The sequence below is a fragment of the Poecilia reticulata genome, linkage group LG4 (genome assembly GCF_000633615.1).
Source record: "Poecilia reticulata strain Guanapo linkage group LG4, Guppy_female_1.0+MT, whole genome shotgun sequence".
NCBI classification, from domain to species: domain Eukaryota; kingdom Metazoa; phylum Chordata; class Actinopteri; order Cyprinodontiformes; family Poeciliidae; genus Poecilia; species Poecilia reticulata.
In genome coordinates, this window is record NC_024334.1 from 30,600,300 (window position 1) to 30,616,395 (window position 16,096).

The 16,096-nt window shown below is 41.8% G+C and overlaps 1 protein-coding gene across 2 annotated transcripts in view; it reads left to right on the forward strand.

Moving 5' to 3' along the window:
- Nucleotides 1-15,398, forward strand: part of rad54l (RAD54 like) — a 22,085-nt gene extending 6,687 nt beyond the window's left edge. Inside the window, exons 12-18 of one of the 2 annotated variants that reach the window (XM_008408143.2) lie at nucleotides 790-920; nucleotides 1,188-1,298; nucleotides 4,488-4,611; nucleotides 4,686-4,764; nucleotides 4,843-5,022; nucleotides 5,199-5,362; nucleotides 14,773-15,398. In XM_008408143.2, the coding sequence (XP_008406365.1) occupies nucleotides 790-920; nucleotides 1,188-1,298; nucleotides 4,488-4,611; nucleotides 4,686-4,764; nucleotides 4,843-5,022; nucleotides 5,199-5,362; nucleotides 14,773-14,974 (991 nt within the window). In that variant the 3' untranslated portion in view covers nucleotides 14,975-15,398. Of the gene's footprint in view, nucleotides 1-789; nucleotides 921-1,187; nucleotides 1,299-4,487; nucleotides 4,612-4,685; nucleotides 4,765-4,842; nucleotides 5,052-5,198; nucleotides 5,363-14,772 lie in introns of those variants that run through there. The other variant, XM_008408144.2, reaches the window with a different exon arrangement.
- The last annotated feature ends 698 nt before the right edge of the window (nucleotides 15,399-16,096 follow it).

Sequence of the window (16,096 nt, forward strand, 5' to 3'; positions counted from 1 at the left end):
ATGTTTCTACTCCAGACTCAGTCCACTGCTTCCTCAGGTCCCCCAAGGTCTAGAATCGGTCCTTCTCCACAATCTTCCTCAGGGTCCGGTCACCTCTTCTCGTTGTGCAGCGTTTTCTGCCACACTTTTTYCTTCCCACTGAGGTGCCTTGATTCAGCACTCTGGGAACAGCCTATTCGTTCAGAAATTTCTTTCTGTGTCTTACCCTCTTGCTTGAGGGTGTCAATGATGACCTTCTGGACAGCAGTCAGGTCAGCAGTCTGACCCTTGATTGCAGTTTTGAGTAATGAACCAGGCTGGGCGTTTTTAAAAGCCTCAGGAATCTTTTGCAGGTGTTTAGAGTTACTTTGTTGATTCAGATGATCAGGTTAATTACTTATTCAGAGAACCTTTTCATGATATGCAAATTTTTTTAGAAGGACCTGTATATAAAACACTTAAAATAAAGAATACAACATTAACATCTTTGTTAATCATGTTTCCTCTGGTATTTTTATGATTTATCTATTGGCATGGATTTCAAACCTTTGAGGTTTGAAGTCCTCCTTTCCATCACCATAATCTTTAGTGCCCTCCACAGATTCACCAAGACATGTAAGCCTGGATTTTGACTGGGCCTCTCTAATACATTAGTATTGCTTTAGGTCAGATTAAAAAATATTTAATCTGCTAAATCTACCATGTGTATGAATAATTTTGGGCTTAGCCGTTATGTTTGTGATATCCCTTGCTCTATGATGATTTTCTTTATACAATGCTAAGCGGAACCCTGATTCCTCTGTTGTACAGACTAACTCCTTTGCAGATAGAACTGTACAAGCGCTTTCTGAAGCAGGCCAAACCCACAGAGACATTGCAGGAAGGCAGAATCAATGTCTCCTCACTGTCTTCTATCACATCTCTCAAGAAGCTGTGTAACCGTAAGTGCAGCAGTGTGGCCTGTCAGAAAACAAGTTCCACTTAGTTTGTTTTAAACACAACTGAAACACAGCTTCAGATGCTAACTTTTTACCAGTCGGCATTATAAATTCGAATTTTACTGCTAATATGTCATTATGTGACTTATTATACAGCCTAAATATTGCACTTATAATATACAAGTTATAGACAATGATGTAAGCAATTTCATTGCAGCTGTAGTTGTTTGCATACTAAACACACTGATCACTGTCCTGATCCTGTACCAGATCCAGCTCTCATTTATGACAAGTGTGTTGAAGAAGAGGAGGGCTTTGAGGGCGCTCTCGATCTGTTTCCTGCTGGTTACTCCACTAAAGCACTTGAACCTCAGCTGTCTGGTAAGAAAACATTTCAGTGGACTACTGAAGGCATGTTGAATGATGAGTCGTCATGACTTGATCTGCTCTTTATACAGGAAAAGCTTGTTCATCTGGCTCTGCTGTTCAACCATTGTATAGTAATGTCAATTCAATTCAAAAATACTTTATTGATCCCAAAGGGATCAATATCCCTACTGGGGATATTGTGCATCCCCAGTAGGGATGCACAATATATATCAGCATCAGCAGTGGTATTGACCAATGTTAATCATTTTCTAACATCGGTCCAATGAGTAAAACTGGGCCAATAGTAACAACCCATGTTTATTTCCATCTTGTTTCCGGAGGAGAGAAGGTTGGTCATGTGGTATTTGTTTGGTCAGATGACAGGTCAGATTGCGGTTTTGGATTATATGGTGTTTCACAGAAACAGAGAAGCAATGAAGGCAGTGTGGTCACTTTTATAGTGTCAAAAATGTTGTATATAATATATATTGGTTGTAACAGCAGTACTAATATTGGATATTGATATTGATATTGGCCCAAATTTTCATATTGCTGTATCCTTATTCTCCAAACGTAACATGCTATGAAGCTACAAAGGCTAAACATGAAGAAACATGATGGTACTGAGCACCAAAAATAGAAAATTGTTTCATTTGCTTGAACAAATTACAAGGTGATCAAAAAGCAATACTGAAGCAACATCTAAACAACATCAACAATGGATCTAATTTAGTTCCAGTGAAGAATGGCAGCTAATTTAGTTACAAATGCCAAGTTCCTTTCTGAACAGAAACTTAGTTAGTTAATAACTAAGCCAATGATWAACTTAGTTAGTTAATAACTAAGCCAATGATAAACTTAGTTAGTTAATAACTAAGCCAATGATRAACTTAGTTAGTTAATAACTAAGCCAATGATGAACTTAGTTAATAACTAAGTTCCTGTATTTAAACAAAATGATTTTCTCTGGTTACTTTGTGTGCATGTCCATTATCTGTGCTCTGAGCCTGATCTGAAGCCAAAACTGATCCACTGCTGGCAGATGTTAGCTTCATAGTTAAAGGGGGACCTTGTGGGATAGCTTGGCTAACGTGGCTAAAGATGAAGTCAATATCTGCAATGTTACACTATATCGCCAAAAGTATTCACTCACCTGCCTTGACTCACATATGAGTTTAAGTGACATCCCATCCCTAATCCATATGGTTCAATATGACGTTGGTCCACCCTTTGCGGCTAGAACAGCTTCAACTCTTCTGGGAATGCTGTCAACTCTTCTGGGAATGCTGTCCACAAGGTTTAGGAGATTTTATGGGGATTTTTGACCATTCTTCCAGAAGTGCATTTGTGAGGTCATGTACTGATRTTGGACAAGAAGGCCTGGCTCTCAGTCTCTGCTCTAATTCATCCCAAAGKTGTTCTATTTGGTTGAGGACAGGAATCTGTGCAGGCCAGTCAAGTTCATCCACACCAGACTTTATGGATCTTGCTTTGTGTTCTGGTGCACAGTCATGGTGGAAGAGCAAAGGGTCAGATCCAAACTGTTCCCACAAAGTTGGGAGCGTGGAATTGTCCAAAATGTCTTGGTATGCTGAAGCATTCAGAGTTCCTTTCACTGGAACTAAGGGGCTAAGCCCAGCTCCTGAAAAACAACCTTACCCCATAATCAACCTTCCACCAAACTTTACACTTGGTACACTGCTGTCAGACAAGAACCGTTCTTCTGGCAATCGCCAAACTCAGACTCATCCATCAGATTGGCAGATGGAGAAGCGTAATTTGTCATTCCAGAGAACACGCCTCCACCACTCTAAAGTCCAGTGGTGGCAGCTTTACACCACTGCATCCAATGCTTTGCTTCACTTGGTGATATATGGTTTGGATGCAGCTGCTCCACCATGGAAACCCATTCCATGAAGCTCTCCTTGCACTGTTCCTGAGCTAATCTGAAGGCCACATGAAGTTTGGAGGTCAGTAGTGACTGGCTCTGCAGTTGTTGACCTCTTTGCACTATGCTGACCCCGCTCTGTTAGTTTATGTGGCCTACCACTTCATGGCTGAGTCGTTACCAAACATTCTGTTTTCTTAGAAAACCCAGCTGACAGTTGAAACTGGAATATTTAGGAGCAAGGAAATTCAACGACTGGATTTGTTGCACAGGTGGCAACCTATCACAGTTCCACGCTGGAATTCACTGAGCTCCTGAGAGCGACCCATAGTTTCACAAATGTTTGTAGAAACAGTCTGCATGCCTGTTTTTAGTGCTTCATTTTATATACCTGTAGCCATGAAAGGGATTAGAACTAGGCCTGTCTTGATAAACAATAAATCAATTAATCGCATGATAAATGAAAATGATCGACCTCATTTTAATTTATTGGCTTTATCGTCACTTCCTTGATTTTTCTCTTTCTGTTGATGACACTGGATAAAAAAAGGCTCAACTCCGGTGCTCTGCACTGACCCTCCCTTCCTCGTTTCCTAAGCACCTGTCTTCTCTATCTAAATCTAATGATTATTGAAGGGTAATATGGTATACAGACTTCATAGTCTGTTCTCTTTTGGTTGAATGTACTTTTTATTTCCACTTTGGTTTTATGTTTTTAGTTTTTATTCAAGTGCATTTATTTTGTTAACAGAGACTGAGTCCATTTTATTGTTGCTAATGGTTTTTTTGTTTGTTTTGTTTACCAGTTCCCAGTGTTAAGTGTTCTTGCATTATTATGTCATTACCATTACATCAGTTTAAAATGTATTCAAACAATATTATTGTTTATCGCAATAATTTCTGAGACAATCACTCGGCAAAATTTATTGTGAAAGGCCTAATTGGAATACCTGATTCCGATAATTTGGATGGGTGTACAAATACTTTTGGTAATATAGTGTATATTCCTAAAGAAAAATTAAATGAAAGAACCTCCTCCTTCCACTCGTTTGAGAGGTTAACTTGTCAGAAAGCATTAACCCCTTAACTGAGGACACAGGCGTCCTCATGGACCCATCGGCCTTCGTGTAAACGTTTTGGGGGTGGCATAGTGATTCTTTTAGAGTTGTTACATCACTACTCAACAACAGTAATAGTCTTAAAAATCTTTTAGTGACCTCTGACTGAAAACATAAACACAGTTTTGGAAACTTCTCAGTTTTTTCACCATGTATGGTTTGACCTTGTTTTACTCACCCTGTCTTCTGTTCCAGGTAAAATGGTGACTCTCGACTACATTTTGGCTGTGACGAGATCCACAACTGGTGACAAAGTGGTGCTGGTTTCCAACTATACTCAAACACTGGACCTCTTTGAAAAGTTGTGCAGATTTAGAAGGTGATTAAAAGACCAAATGTTTGGCAGCTGGATCTGATTAAATGGGTTTCAGTGTTGCTTTGCGGCTTTTTCAGGTACCTCTATGTTAGACTGGATGGCACAATGTCTATCAAGAAAAGGGCTAAGATCGTGGAAAAATTCAACAGTCCACAAGTGAGCTTGAAAGACAGTTTTGGATAACAGTTAAAGCTGTGAAGCAACCATGAACACTATGTTCTTTGTGTTTGACAGAACCCTGAATTTATTTTCATGCTGAGCAGCAAGGCGGGTGGATGTGGCCTCAATCTGATTGGTGCCAATCGCTTGGTAATGTTTGATCCAGACTGGAATCCAGCCAATGATGAGCAGGCAATGGCCCGTGTGTGGAGAGATGGCCAGAAGAAGACCTGTTACATCTACAGACTGATCTCTGTCAGACATGCACTCTAACTATATTAACAGTAACTCTTACTATGACATTTTTATTTAAGTGCTCTATTTTTCCTCTTGTAATCTAACTCTCCAGTGTGGCAAGTTAATGAGCTGTCATAAACGTGGCAAAACGTAGATGTTGTGGAGATGTTTGATATGTGTGTGTTTTCTGACAGACTGGAACCATTGAGGAGAAGATCCTGCAGAGACAAGCCCATAAAAAAGCCCTGAGCAGCTGTGTGGTGGATGAGGAGCAGGATGTGGAGCGTCACTTTTCTCTAGGCCAACTTAGAGAACTCTTCACACTCAATGAAGAAACTGTCAGTGACACACATGACAAGTAAGGAGAAATCATGTTGAATAGTTTATCTGTTGGTTATCAGCAAATGCTGCCAAATTACAAATTAGGAGAAGAGAAAAGTTTTCCCAGCCAACATGGTGTATTTCAGTTGAAGCTTTATGTTACAACAACCATGGTTTTGTTTGGACATGTCTTTAACCACATGTTTGGAAGCTGATCACGTGTAAAACAGAGGTGATAAGTTGTAAAGAAAACGAGTTTCTTCCAGGCAGATGCTTCAGAAAGCAGCCCTCTAGAAGTGGTGCCCATGTCCAGTTCTTGAGAGCTACCAATACTGCTCCAACACACCTGAATCAAATGGCTGAATTCCCTCATCAGGGTCAGTCACCTCTGCAGGGGCAGGTAATAAGCAGTTTGTTTGATTCAGATGTGCTGGGCATCTTGGATAGACCTGGGCAACCCTGCTTTAGAGAGCTGCTTTCTTCTTTTTCACAAGTGAAATGGGGCACACAAAGTCTTTCCTAGCACACGTTTTACCAGCACCACATGACAGGAGGTGATGTGTGTGTGACCTCTGTCTACAAGGCATCCTGTGATGGCCGTCGTTTTGACGAACATGGTTAAAAAAAATTTAGTTTTTAAAATAATTATTTAACATTCAATAGATTTTTTTTCATTAATTTTAATTAATAATAGTTCAGGAAAAGCTGACTATAGAATCTACATCAACCAGCTGAACATGTAGCTTTTCTTTCTGCTGTAACAAAACTGGTCCCAATGACGATGCATTAACAACTGATTTAAATGAAGCACCTAAAATATGAACAGTTGACCTTCTGTCTCACACCTTCCTTCTGGTCCGCAAGGACCTAAACTGGTCCACCAGCTTGGTCATAGTCACATGTATCAAGGGGTTGCTGCTGTGGCTATTGTCCTGAGATTTTGCAGTTTTTCTCTGGACAGACAACTTTTCATGTCTGTCTTGTTGTTATTCTGAAGACTAAATCTGCGCTCGTCTGTGACACTGGAGACTGGAATAACTGACACTTCTGCCAAAGTTTTAAGGTCAAATATTTCTCCAGTTGAATTGATCAGAAATCAGCAAGACTTTCTGAATGAGGGGTTTTCAAATCCCTCAAGCAGTCGCTTTAGCAGGAGGAAATCCTGATTACCAGTGCTTCAGTTGCACCGTAGTGGTGACAGACGCGTCTCAAAGACTCCTGTCCATATTTCTTCAACTCGCTCTCAGCTCCTGGATAATGAGATGCATTCAGCACGGTGTCTAGATCTGAGTTGATGCTCAGATGGGAATCTTTTTTTGATTGAATTAGACACCTCTTTGATGTATTCCATGCATAAAGCTGCAAATGTCTGCACGTCTCCATGAGTAAGTGTGATGCCACAGAACTTGCCATCTTGTGAAGCCTTGTTAAATTTTTTCTCCACCTCACCTGGTCCATTCATTCAGTCTTCCAGACTGGCCACAGTCATGCTCACAACAGGTGAGATGGAGGAGATGTTCACGTCTTCTGTTTGGAAGATGAGGTTCATGCGGTCCACCACAGCTAAAACGTCAGTCAGCAAGTGAGTTAGAGCAGGGAACATGTATGTTTGAAGACACTTTCTGATGCCCTTAGCTACCGGGCAGATTTTCCCATCTTCCTCCTCTCCCAACTCTGACATCAGAGCCATATATTTGTATGCCTTTCACTGCCCTCTCCAGCAACAGCCAGCATGTAGCCGATGGTTGTTTAGGCTCAGCAGGTCATGTTCCCCCATTTCTTTTTGAAGTTCATTTGATCTGCGCGTTAGTATTGGAGAATTCTTGAAGTATGTATGTATGTTAACAGTAGTGATATATGCACTAATTTGAGCTGTTGAGGGTGTTGTTGCTGCACCCTCCCTCTCCATCTCCTTCTCTATCTATTTCTCCTTCTGAGTGTGAGATGTGCGAGCAGCTCTCCATCTAACTGGTGAATTGAGTTTCCTAAATCTGCTGGGGTTTACTCTGTCCAGATCTGTGGTAAACTCTGTTTAAGCTGGTATCGTTTCTGACGACCTCCATCCAGATGTCCCACCCTTCTTCCCCCTGTGAATTAGCCAGACTGAGCAGCCTGCTGCCAACTAGATTCACAGGGCACACCTGTTAGCTGTTGCTCTTTCTCTTTTATTACAACGTGCACTTGTTACTGAACCAGGTTGGTTTTAGTGACTCGGGCGAGTCCCAAAGATGTTGTTTTACATATAGTTTTGGGCTAAAAGCAACCTATCAAACATTTTCCACCTTTTCCTCTCCAGAATCAAACATCATAGCTATTTTACAACCATTTTCTTTACATTTTAGCAGAAATGATCAAATAAGTAAAATCAATAATCTAGCCTATCTTTCACTTATGCTGACACTGAGAACTAAAAAGGGAACCTTTGAGAGAGCAGACCCAGTATGGCATTTCGGGACCCCAGAACTAGCCTGATGATGAAGAAGGTGTTCCATCAGGAGGAGGCTCACAGCACTGATTGACAAAGGCAGGCGGACCTGCAGGTCTGATGCGGTTTTGTCTCTGCATGGATGGTGAGGTCACACAGGCCTTGGGTGCTGGCAGGAACAGTACTGACTTAGATCAGCAGGTCTCTGGTCTTAGGGTGATTTTCTTGTGCACATGGCGGTTCTCAGCTTCTTGCCTTGCCACCCTTGAGCAATATTCACCTTGTTTCGAGATCTTTCTGGTCCGTTGTGATGTAAGCGAGCTGGTCTCATGGAAGGAATGCACCAGTCCTTCTTCTTTGCCTTTGTTCTTTGTCTTCATCTTTGTTTTTGGGGGTTTGAACCCAGCTGATGAGAGAAGCGCAATTTGAAGCCACATTTGAAGGTGGCTGGTTGGTCCCCATGCTCAGGACAGCCTTTGGCTCTGTGGCCCCGGCTCTTCTTCAGCTGCAGAGTTCTTTGTCCATCTCCATCTTGGCTCACAGCTGCCTGGAGGACCCAACCAAAGATTCCTCTTTTGCATTCACTTTTTATAGGGTCTATCACCCTACAGACATGTTTGCCTTGGCTGGCACTGTTGCTGTGCTTGTTTAATTGGCTGACTGCTTGGATAAATGATCTCAGATCCATTAGGTTAAGGGGGTCCTAGTGGCTCCGCCGTTTCCGCGCTCCTCACTTGGGAGTGCCAAGTGCTCTCCCAAGGGCTCGGGCGGCCTTCCCCTCACATAACTTGTATGTGAGTGATTCCTGAGCGTGGTCTGGGCACCGCCCTGGCAGCGCTAGTCGCACCAAGGTCGGCCCCTGCCGGTGACGCCTAGTGGGGCGCCCGCGCACCTTTGCCCCACTAGGTCCCAGTGTTTGTCACTACCGTAGAACACGGAGTGCTGGGCGACCCGTTTCGAGTTGTTTAACGTCTCTCGTCGACAGGGACACCGTTCCAAGTCCCCCACGTCACCTGCACGAGGCAGCAATGCGCTCAATGGAGTGGGATCCGCACCGTCTCGACTAGAGGAAGGTGGCCTCTAGACATTACTAACCCCCTGAAACCACCGGGGTCGCCCCTGTTGGGTTGCCAGAATTCAGCAGGGGGGTTATCCATAGAGACATTATGACCTGATGTCTGTGATAATGTCCCAGGGTTGCTCGAAGGTCATCCTACGTCTGTTGCCTGCACAACCTTTTCTTTAAAAGTTTAAGTTGTTCAATTTGTTACCAAATAAGACCTTGGTCATCTCTGCTCTCTTGTTAGTTCCTCTTTCCCCTGACCTTTCACCTACCATCTACCTCCAATACAACATCAGTAATCTTTAATTACAGTTACAACATTTTACACCTTTTCACGTTCAATGTCAAAATCACATTTATAACCGTTTTAGTTTCTTTGATTTAGCATTCATTTATAATATTATGATAACCATAACTTATTAGTTACTCTTATTATAACCATAATGTGAGTTATTACAGACATTTCTGAAAAGAAACCAAGAATAATCCATTCTAATTATTTGATACCAAAGTTAAAGTTACTTGTTTTACTTGTAAGTATTTCCACATGTGTAAGTATTCTTATAAGTAAACCAATATAAATGTAATTATTTTACTCTGGGTCTTATCCAATTACTCAAAATGTTTAGACTTCATTCTTTAAAACTTTTATGCATTAAAATAAGGAATAGTCTCAACTACTTTTATAAATCTGCAAGCTGGAAACTTACTTCCTCTTTTGTCAGGAAGCCTGCTGTTCCTGTTTCATGGCTTGGCAACACTCTTTCTGCCTGACTATGATTTCTTATGATTATATAGAAAAAAGAAATAGAATTAAAGCAAAGTTTGCAGGAGACAAAACATGACGAACACAACCTGACTGATTTTATTGATGTGTGAGTCTATTGCTGGGTCTAGATGTTACTTTGTGTAGTTAATTTTAAAGGTAACTTCATGTATTGTTACTGTTAAACTAAAATCTCCAGCACGGGAATAATGGGATGATCTCGGGTTTTCTTGACAAGGTATCATGAGCAGCAAGCACAGTCCTGTGCGCACCACAGTGAATGTTTACAAGAAAGGGGCAGTCATTCTGGCACAGCAGCTGTGCAACTCTGGCCTTGCAGCCCACCATCACATTTGCTGCATCATTCCCAAGTCCAACAACACAAGCCATAGCAGGGTTTCCCCCAGAAAGCTTGGTAAGCCTGGCACCGAGGCGGTCCACCGTGTTTTTGTATTAAAAGATGTTAAGTTGACAGGAAATGTAAAATATTACTGAGTAATTATGTTACTGGAAGACACTGCTGACAATACATAAGCCCACAATGATTATATCTTAAAAACAAGAAATTAAAAAATACAATTAAAATAAATATCTATTATTTGCACTTCTTTTCAATCCAAACTAAGTCATCAGTGAGTGGATATAAAACATGATGTAATACTGATCATGTTTACAACCGGCCCAAGGCATTAATGAACTAAGAGAAAATTGTTTAACATTTAAGATTTTAAGGAGCTGGCAAGTTTACTTTGTAAAAGTTCAAAGAATAATATTGATTATTTTGTTACCATAGATACAATCTGATGCTCTCAGTTTAATCTTTGAGTTTTAGCTGTTCACAAATACATCTCAGTAAACTACAATTATACAGTATTTGACTGCTCTGCCAACTAAACTTGACCCCCTCCCCCAGATTCCACTAAATCCATGGTAAAATGCTGTTAGTGGTGCTGATGTACTTCTCAGCAAGAGGTGCCTCTAAATCAAATTCAAGGCCTCATACAACCTTGGACCGGCCCTGCATGATGAGCTAGATCCTACTAGGCCTGTCGAGATAAACGATAAATCAATTAATCGCACGATAACTTAAACCTATCGACCTCATTTTAATTATCGGCTTTATCGTCTCTTCCTGCCTTTTTTCTTTCTGTTGATGACACCAGGGGTGAAAGTAAAAGATTTAATGGGGGTACGCAGTACCTGCTGTATAAAATCAACGGGTTCACTGTGCAGCCGTGAGTTCACCCACTAATCAGCTGTGACTGTTTAGTTTTTTAAGAACAATCTAAAACACCACTTAATCAGTTAATAAATAACTTTTTCCCCATTTCATATCGTTTCTGAACTGTTCGTGCTTTGCTAGAGCAGCGGAGCAACACGACGATCGCGTACGGTTTTGAGTCGATCTCGGCATTAGGTGACAAACTGAACGCCGATGAGACCAGCACGTCCTCTGGCTCACTTAAAACGTTCGTAACTTTATGAAAGAACAACAACAAAATCAACAAAACATGTTCAAATTAATGACCCAACTACAATAATAATAATCTCAGTGATTATTGTTTCAACAAGGTGTTGCGCAATTCTGTGCGTTTCGGTTCTATTACCAAAATAACGAGCAGAGCAGGAGTTAAAATGAACTCATCAACCACCACTGTGTTCAGGGAGCTTATTAATCATCGCAAAATAAATATCAAGCCTGCAAACCTAATATCGTATCGGACTGAATGTTATGTTTTTAACTAATCTCGGCTTGGGGAGCGCAGGAGGTTGCCATGGCAACGGGTGTGCTTAAATGACTTTCTCATGGCGCTTTACAGCCGCTGTAGTTTCTGAACATTCAATAAAGACAAACTTGGACTAATTGTCTCGTTCTTTGTGAGTATACATCATTAAGTGTTTAACAAACAAATGGCTTCTACCGCGATAATTATGTGAAATTAATTGTCTAATATTAAAAAAATAGCTTGGTGCTGTCGGACTCAGAGTCTGAGAGGCTTTTCCTTTATCAAACACTGTTTTTGCTTCTTATTTAGTGGAAATATTGATGTTGATGAGACTTTCTCTAAAATAATAACTTTTTTCAACCTTTATAGCTCCACTGTAGAAAATGAGGCTCTAACATTCACAAATGATAGTGAAAGAAAATCCAGTTCAACATCTGGTTTGAGGTGATTCTTCTGGATCCTGTTGGAGGAAAAACATCCCAACTTCAGAAGATGAGCTTTAACCTAACAGAGCTCTGTGGTTCCTCCTGTTTATGTTGCTTAGTTTTTATTCAAGTACGTTTTTGTTAATGGAGACTGAGAATCCATTTTATTTTTGGTTGTTTTGTTTATTTAGTTTATCAGTTTCAGTGTAACGTGTTCTTTTGAAAATAAAGCGTATCTATCTATGGCAGGAAATTGCATGCATTATTAGTCATTTCCATGACTGATAAGGTCTTGAAACAATATTATCGTTTATCGCAATAATTCTTTAGACAATCGCTCAGCAAAATATGTTATCGTGACAGGCCTAGATCCTATTGCACTACGAATCTCTCTAAAGCCTTGCGGCCCGCCAGACTTATAAAACACTGGGGTAACCTGCTCCTTCCTCAAAGAGAACATCTGCTCTGACTGAACTCTGTATTCCCGCCAGTCCTCCCTGCTGCCAGTTGATCGCTCAGCAGGGTTCCCCCCAGAAAACTTACTAAGCCCGGTGGTCGGGGCGTCGAGGCGGTCCACCGGCGGTCCACCGTGTTTTTGTATTAAAAGATATTAAGTTGACAGGAAATGTAAAAGTATTACTGTGTAATTATATGTTACGGGAAAACATCTCCAGTGAAATGCTATTTAAATCCACAACTAGTCTAAAAACAACAAATTTGCACTTCTCCTTAATCCAAATGAAGTCAGCGGCTCCATCAGGCCCCCAGAGCTTCAGGGGCCCCATAAACGCTAATATTTTAAAACAGACCACAGATACATAAATGTAACACTTATTTATTGAGATTATCAATCCTGGAGATGTGGTCTAGATCGTAACACAAATAAGCCCACATTAATTCATCTTGCACATTTATCCAGTACAAGTGGCAGCAGTGACACCTGCTGGCCACAAACTGACCACATGTTCATCAAATGCTACGACTGATAGCTAAAGAAGTTTACCCACGTGAAGTAGCTTAAGAGTCACAATAAACAGGCACATCAATATGTACGGATACTAACAAGAGCACACGAACAGTAATAAGCCAAAATACTTGAAATACTATGCAACATATACTCGCAGGTGAGAAGCTAACAATGTGCAGCATGCTAACAACGGCCCGACGAACACAACGTCATCATACCGCACAGGCGGAACTACTAAATAATAACTACCTTAACACATTTAACAACAAAACACAACAAGTCAGGAACGCACGTTCATCCCAACCAAAACCGTCAGCACCAGCTGCACGCCTCCACGCTCAGAGACACGGTTTTTCTGCAGTTGCTGAAAGTGCCATGGAGAACTCACCACTGGGTGGCGCACCTCCCCCTTCCAGACCAAATCAACCAACACCTGGCCCAATCTTAATGTCCACTCGGGCCTTTGTAACAGCCATATTTCACTAAATCTAACACAGAAGCTGTCAGAGGTGCTGATGTTTTAGCAGCAAGAGGGGCCCCTATGTCATATTCTGCTCGAGGCCCCATGCAGCCTTGGACCGGCCCTGCATGATGAGGTAATCTGCTGCACTACGCAGAGATGAGCAACAAATGGGAGATTTAATTCAATGCTGCTAATGTGGCTTCAGTAGCTCTTTCATTTCGTGTCTGTTGAGGTTTTTAATAAGAGTCACAGAAACTATTCTGGTTGGTCGAGTTTATGGGACGAGTTTCTCAGATCTCCACGCGCATTAAGTCTAAGTAGACAATGCATTTTATATGGTTTGATGCATCGTGTAACCGGAAAAGTAATACTAAAAATAATAATGAAATAATAGAAAATCAGCGTGATGCGTGACTCTGAGGAGAGCACAAAAGCTCCTCACCGGGCTGAACCTGCATGATGAGGTTAGTGCTGCTCGTTATCCACAAACTTTCCGGCCAACCGGGACCACAGACATAAACTTTACAGGGAAGACAGACAAAGAGCCACAAGCTGGGCAGCGTGTTGACGTAAACGCCCCATATAATTGTTCGTTCATAAAGATGAATCATTCTCACCACTCCACAACGCGACCTCTGAATTCGCTACAAGTTATTCCTGCGGTTCACTTTGAGCTACGTAACCAACCAGAGCTAACGCGGCGGGTTTTAAACTCTTACCTAGAGTTCTCCAAAGGATCATAATTCCTCACAGTAGGTTTATCCACACAGTTCAGCCTGTGTCCAGTTTGAGTGAAAGGAGGCGCGCGCGATCCCGCTGAGGCAAAGCGCAGAGGCGCCAGCTGTGTGATTGGTCCGCGCGCTGTCTGGTTTAAATGCATAAACTATAAACCTATCTTTTAGGAATAAATCTGCTCTGCTAGTGAAATGCTAAGAGCAAAAGAGACGCTTGCAGCCAGGTTTAAAAAAATATATATATTTATTTTTTTTTTTATTTATTTATTTTATAAACAAGCAACGCTTTGCCTGGCGGCGGGGCTAGTAAAGCATGGCGGGCTGCCAGGTTAATAATACACTGGGGGAAACCCTGGCTCAGTGTAGGGCGGATTACTTGTTTATCCATCATCTCCCACTGCATCACTCCCTCTTTTTTTATCAACACGATAGTTATTGGGCTTTTTAAAGAAACTTCATACGCTAAGCTGCCTTAACATTTTTTTCAAATGTACTCAACAATGTCTGTCAGAACCTGATTGTGATCCGTGTGACCGGCAACTTCTTCTTCTTCTCCCTTTGGTTTTATTGGCGGTTAACAAAAAATTGTAATGTGCTATTACTGCCCCCTAGCGGACTGGGATGTGCAGTGTAAAAAAAAAAAAAACAGACAAAAAGAAAAGCGGTCAAATACGGAAAATATTTGGTTAATGTGGTCCTTCTACTCCACTCACTGCAGCTACCAGCTGAATATGTTATCTTTAGCCAAGAACTGAGAGATGAATCCTTTGACACTCCCAATACCTGCTGGGATTTTTATTTTGTTCTACAAAATTTCTTTCTGTCCTCCTGTCAGAATTTGAATCTAATGGATTGTCTTCCTTTGTGGTGATGTTAGGTTTCACTGCTGTCGCTGTGTAAATGGCAGAGAGGTCCGACTGCCTCCAGAAGGTGCTGACTGTACCAGTGACCTTTCCCAGTGGAACCACTGCTTTGACAAGAAGGGACTGAGGGACCAAGTGCTGAAAGCCTCCTGGGACAGTGCTGTCTCCTTTGTCTTTCATCAACGCTCTCATGAGGATCAGAAGGGTGTTATATGAAACGGGAATTGAACTAAATGTTTTAAATTTTCTGTAGATACTTATTTATTTGGATTTACTTTTTGACTTCTACTGTTCCCTCTTGTGTTTAATAAAACAGGATCACATATGCAGCCATATTTACAGTGGAAGACATGTTGGAAGGTCATTAACCTCCACAAATGTAGCTGTGGCAGGCATGTCTCTAATGTGTAGAGATTGCACTGCTATGTGGTAAACGCTGGTGAAATAAGGTTCAGGTGGGTGTTGGTGCATTGGTGTCATCCAGTTTTCGTTTCTTTATTTAGCAAAAACTTATTTTATGCAAACATTTTTCTTAGGAGCTCCAATTCCTATACTGCCGTCTGTAATTACTGAAAGGTGTGCTTTAAAATGTCCAGACATTCCAGTGTCTTCCAATAAACTTATAACATTCAAATCTGTAGTATCTTGTACCACATTCTCTTGAGTTATATATTCAATTCTTTATTGAAAATATAAGACATCAGATTACTATGCTAATGTAAAGTAAATTACAGTAAACTCTGACTGTACTCAATGTTAATTAAACTTTTGCCTCAGCGACAACCCGAGCTGCATGCCGTTTTGCCCGCCGGTACCCATCAGCTGCTTCTGGAGTCCCACAGGCCAAAACAGCCCGATAGGACTCCTTCTTCAGCTTGACAGCATCCCTCACCGAAGGTGTCCACCAACGGGTTCGAGGGTTGCCGCCRCGACAGRCACCAACAACCTTRCGGCCGCAGCTCCGATAGGCCGCCTCGGCAATGGAGGTACGGAACATGGTCCACTCAGACTCAATATCCCACACCTCCCCCGGAACATGTTCGAAGTTCTGCCGGAGAGAGAGTTGAAGCTCCATCTCACAGGGGACTCCGCCAGACGTTCCTAGCAGACCCTCACTACACGTTTGGGCCTGCCAGGTCTGACCGGCTTCCTCCCCCACCACCGGAGCCAACTCATCACCAGGTAGTGGTCAGTGGACAGCTCCGCACCTCTCTTCACCCGAATGTCCGATGAGACCATGACAAAGTCAATCATCGAACTGCGGCCTAGGGCGTCCTGGTGCCAAGTGCACATATGGACGCCCTTATGCCTGAACATGGTGTTCGTGATGGACAATCC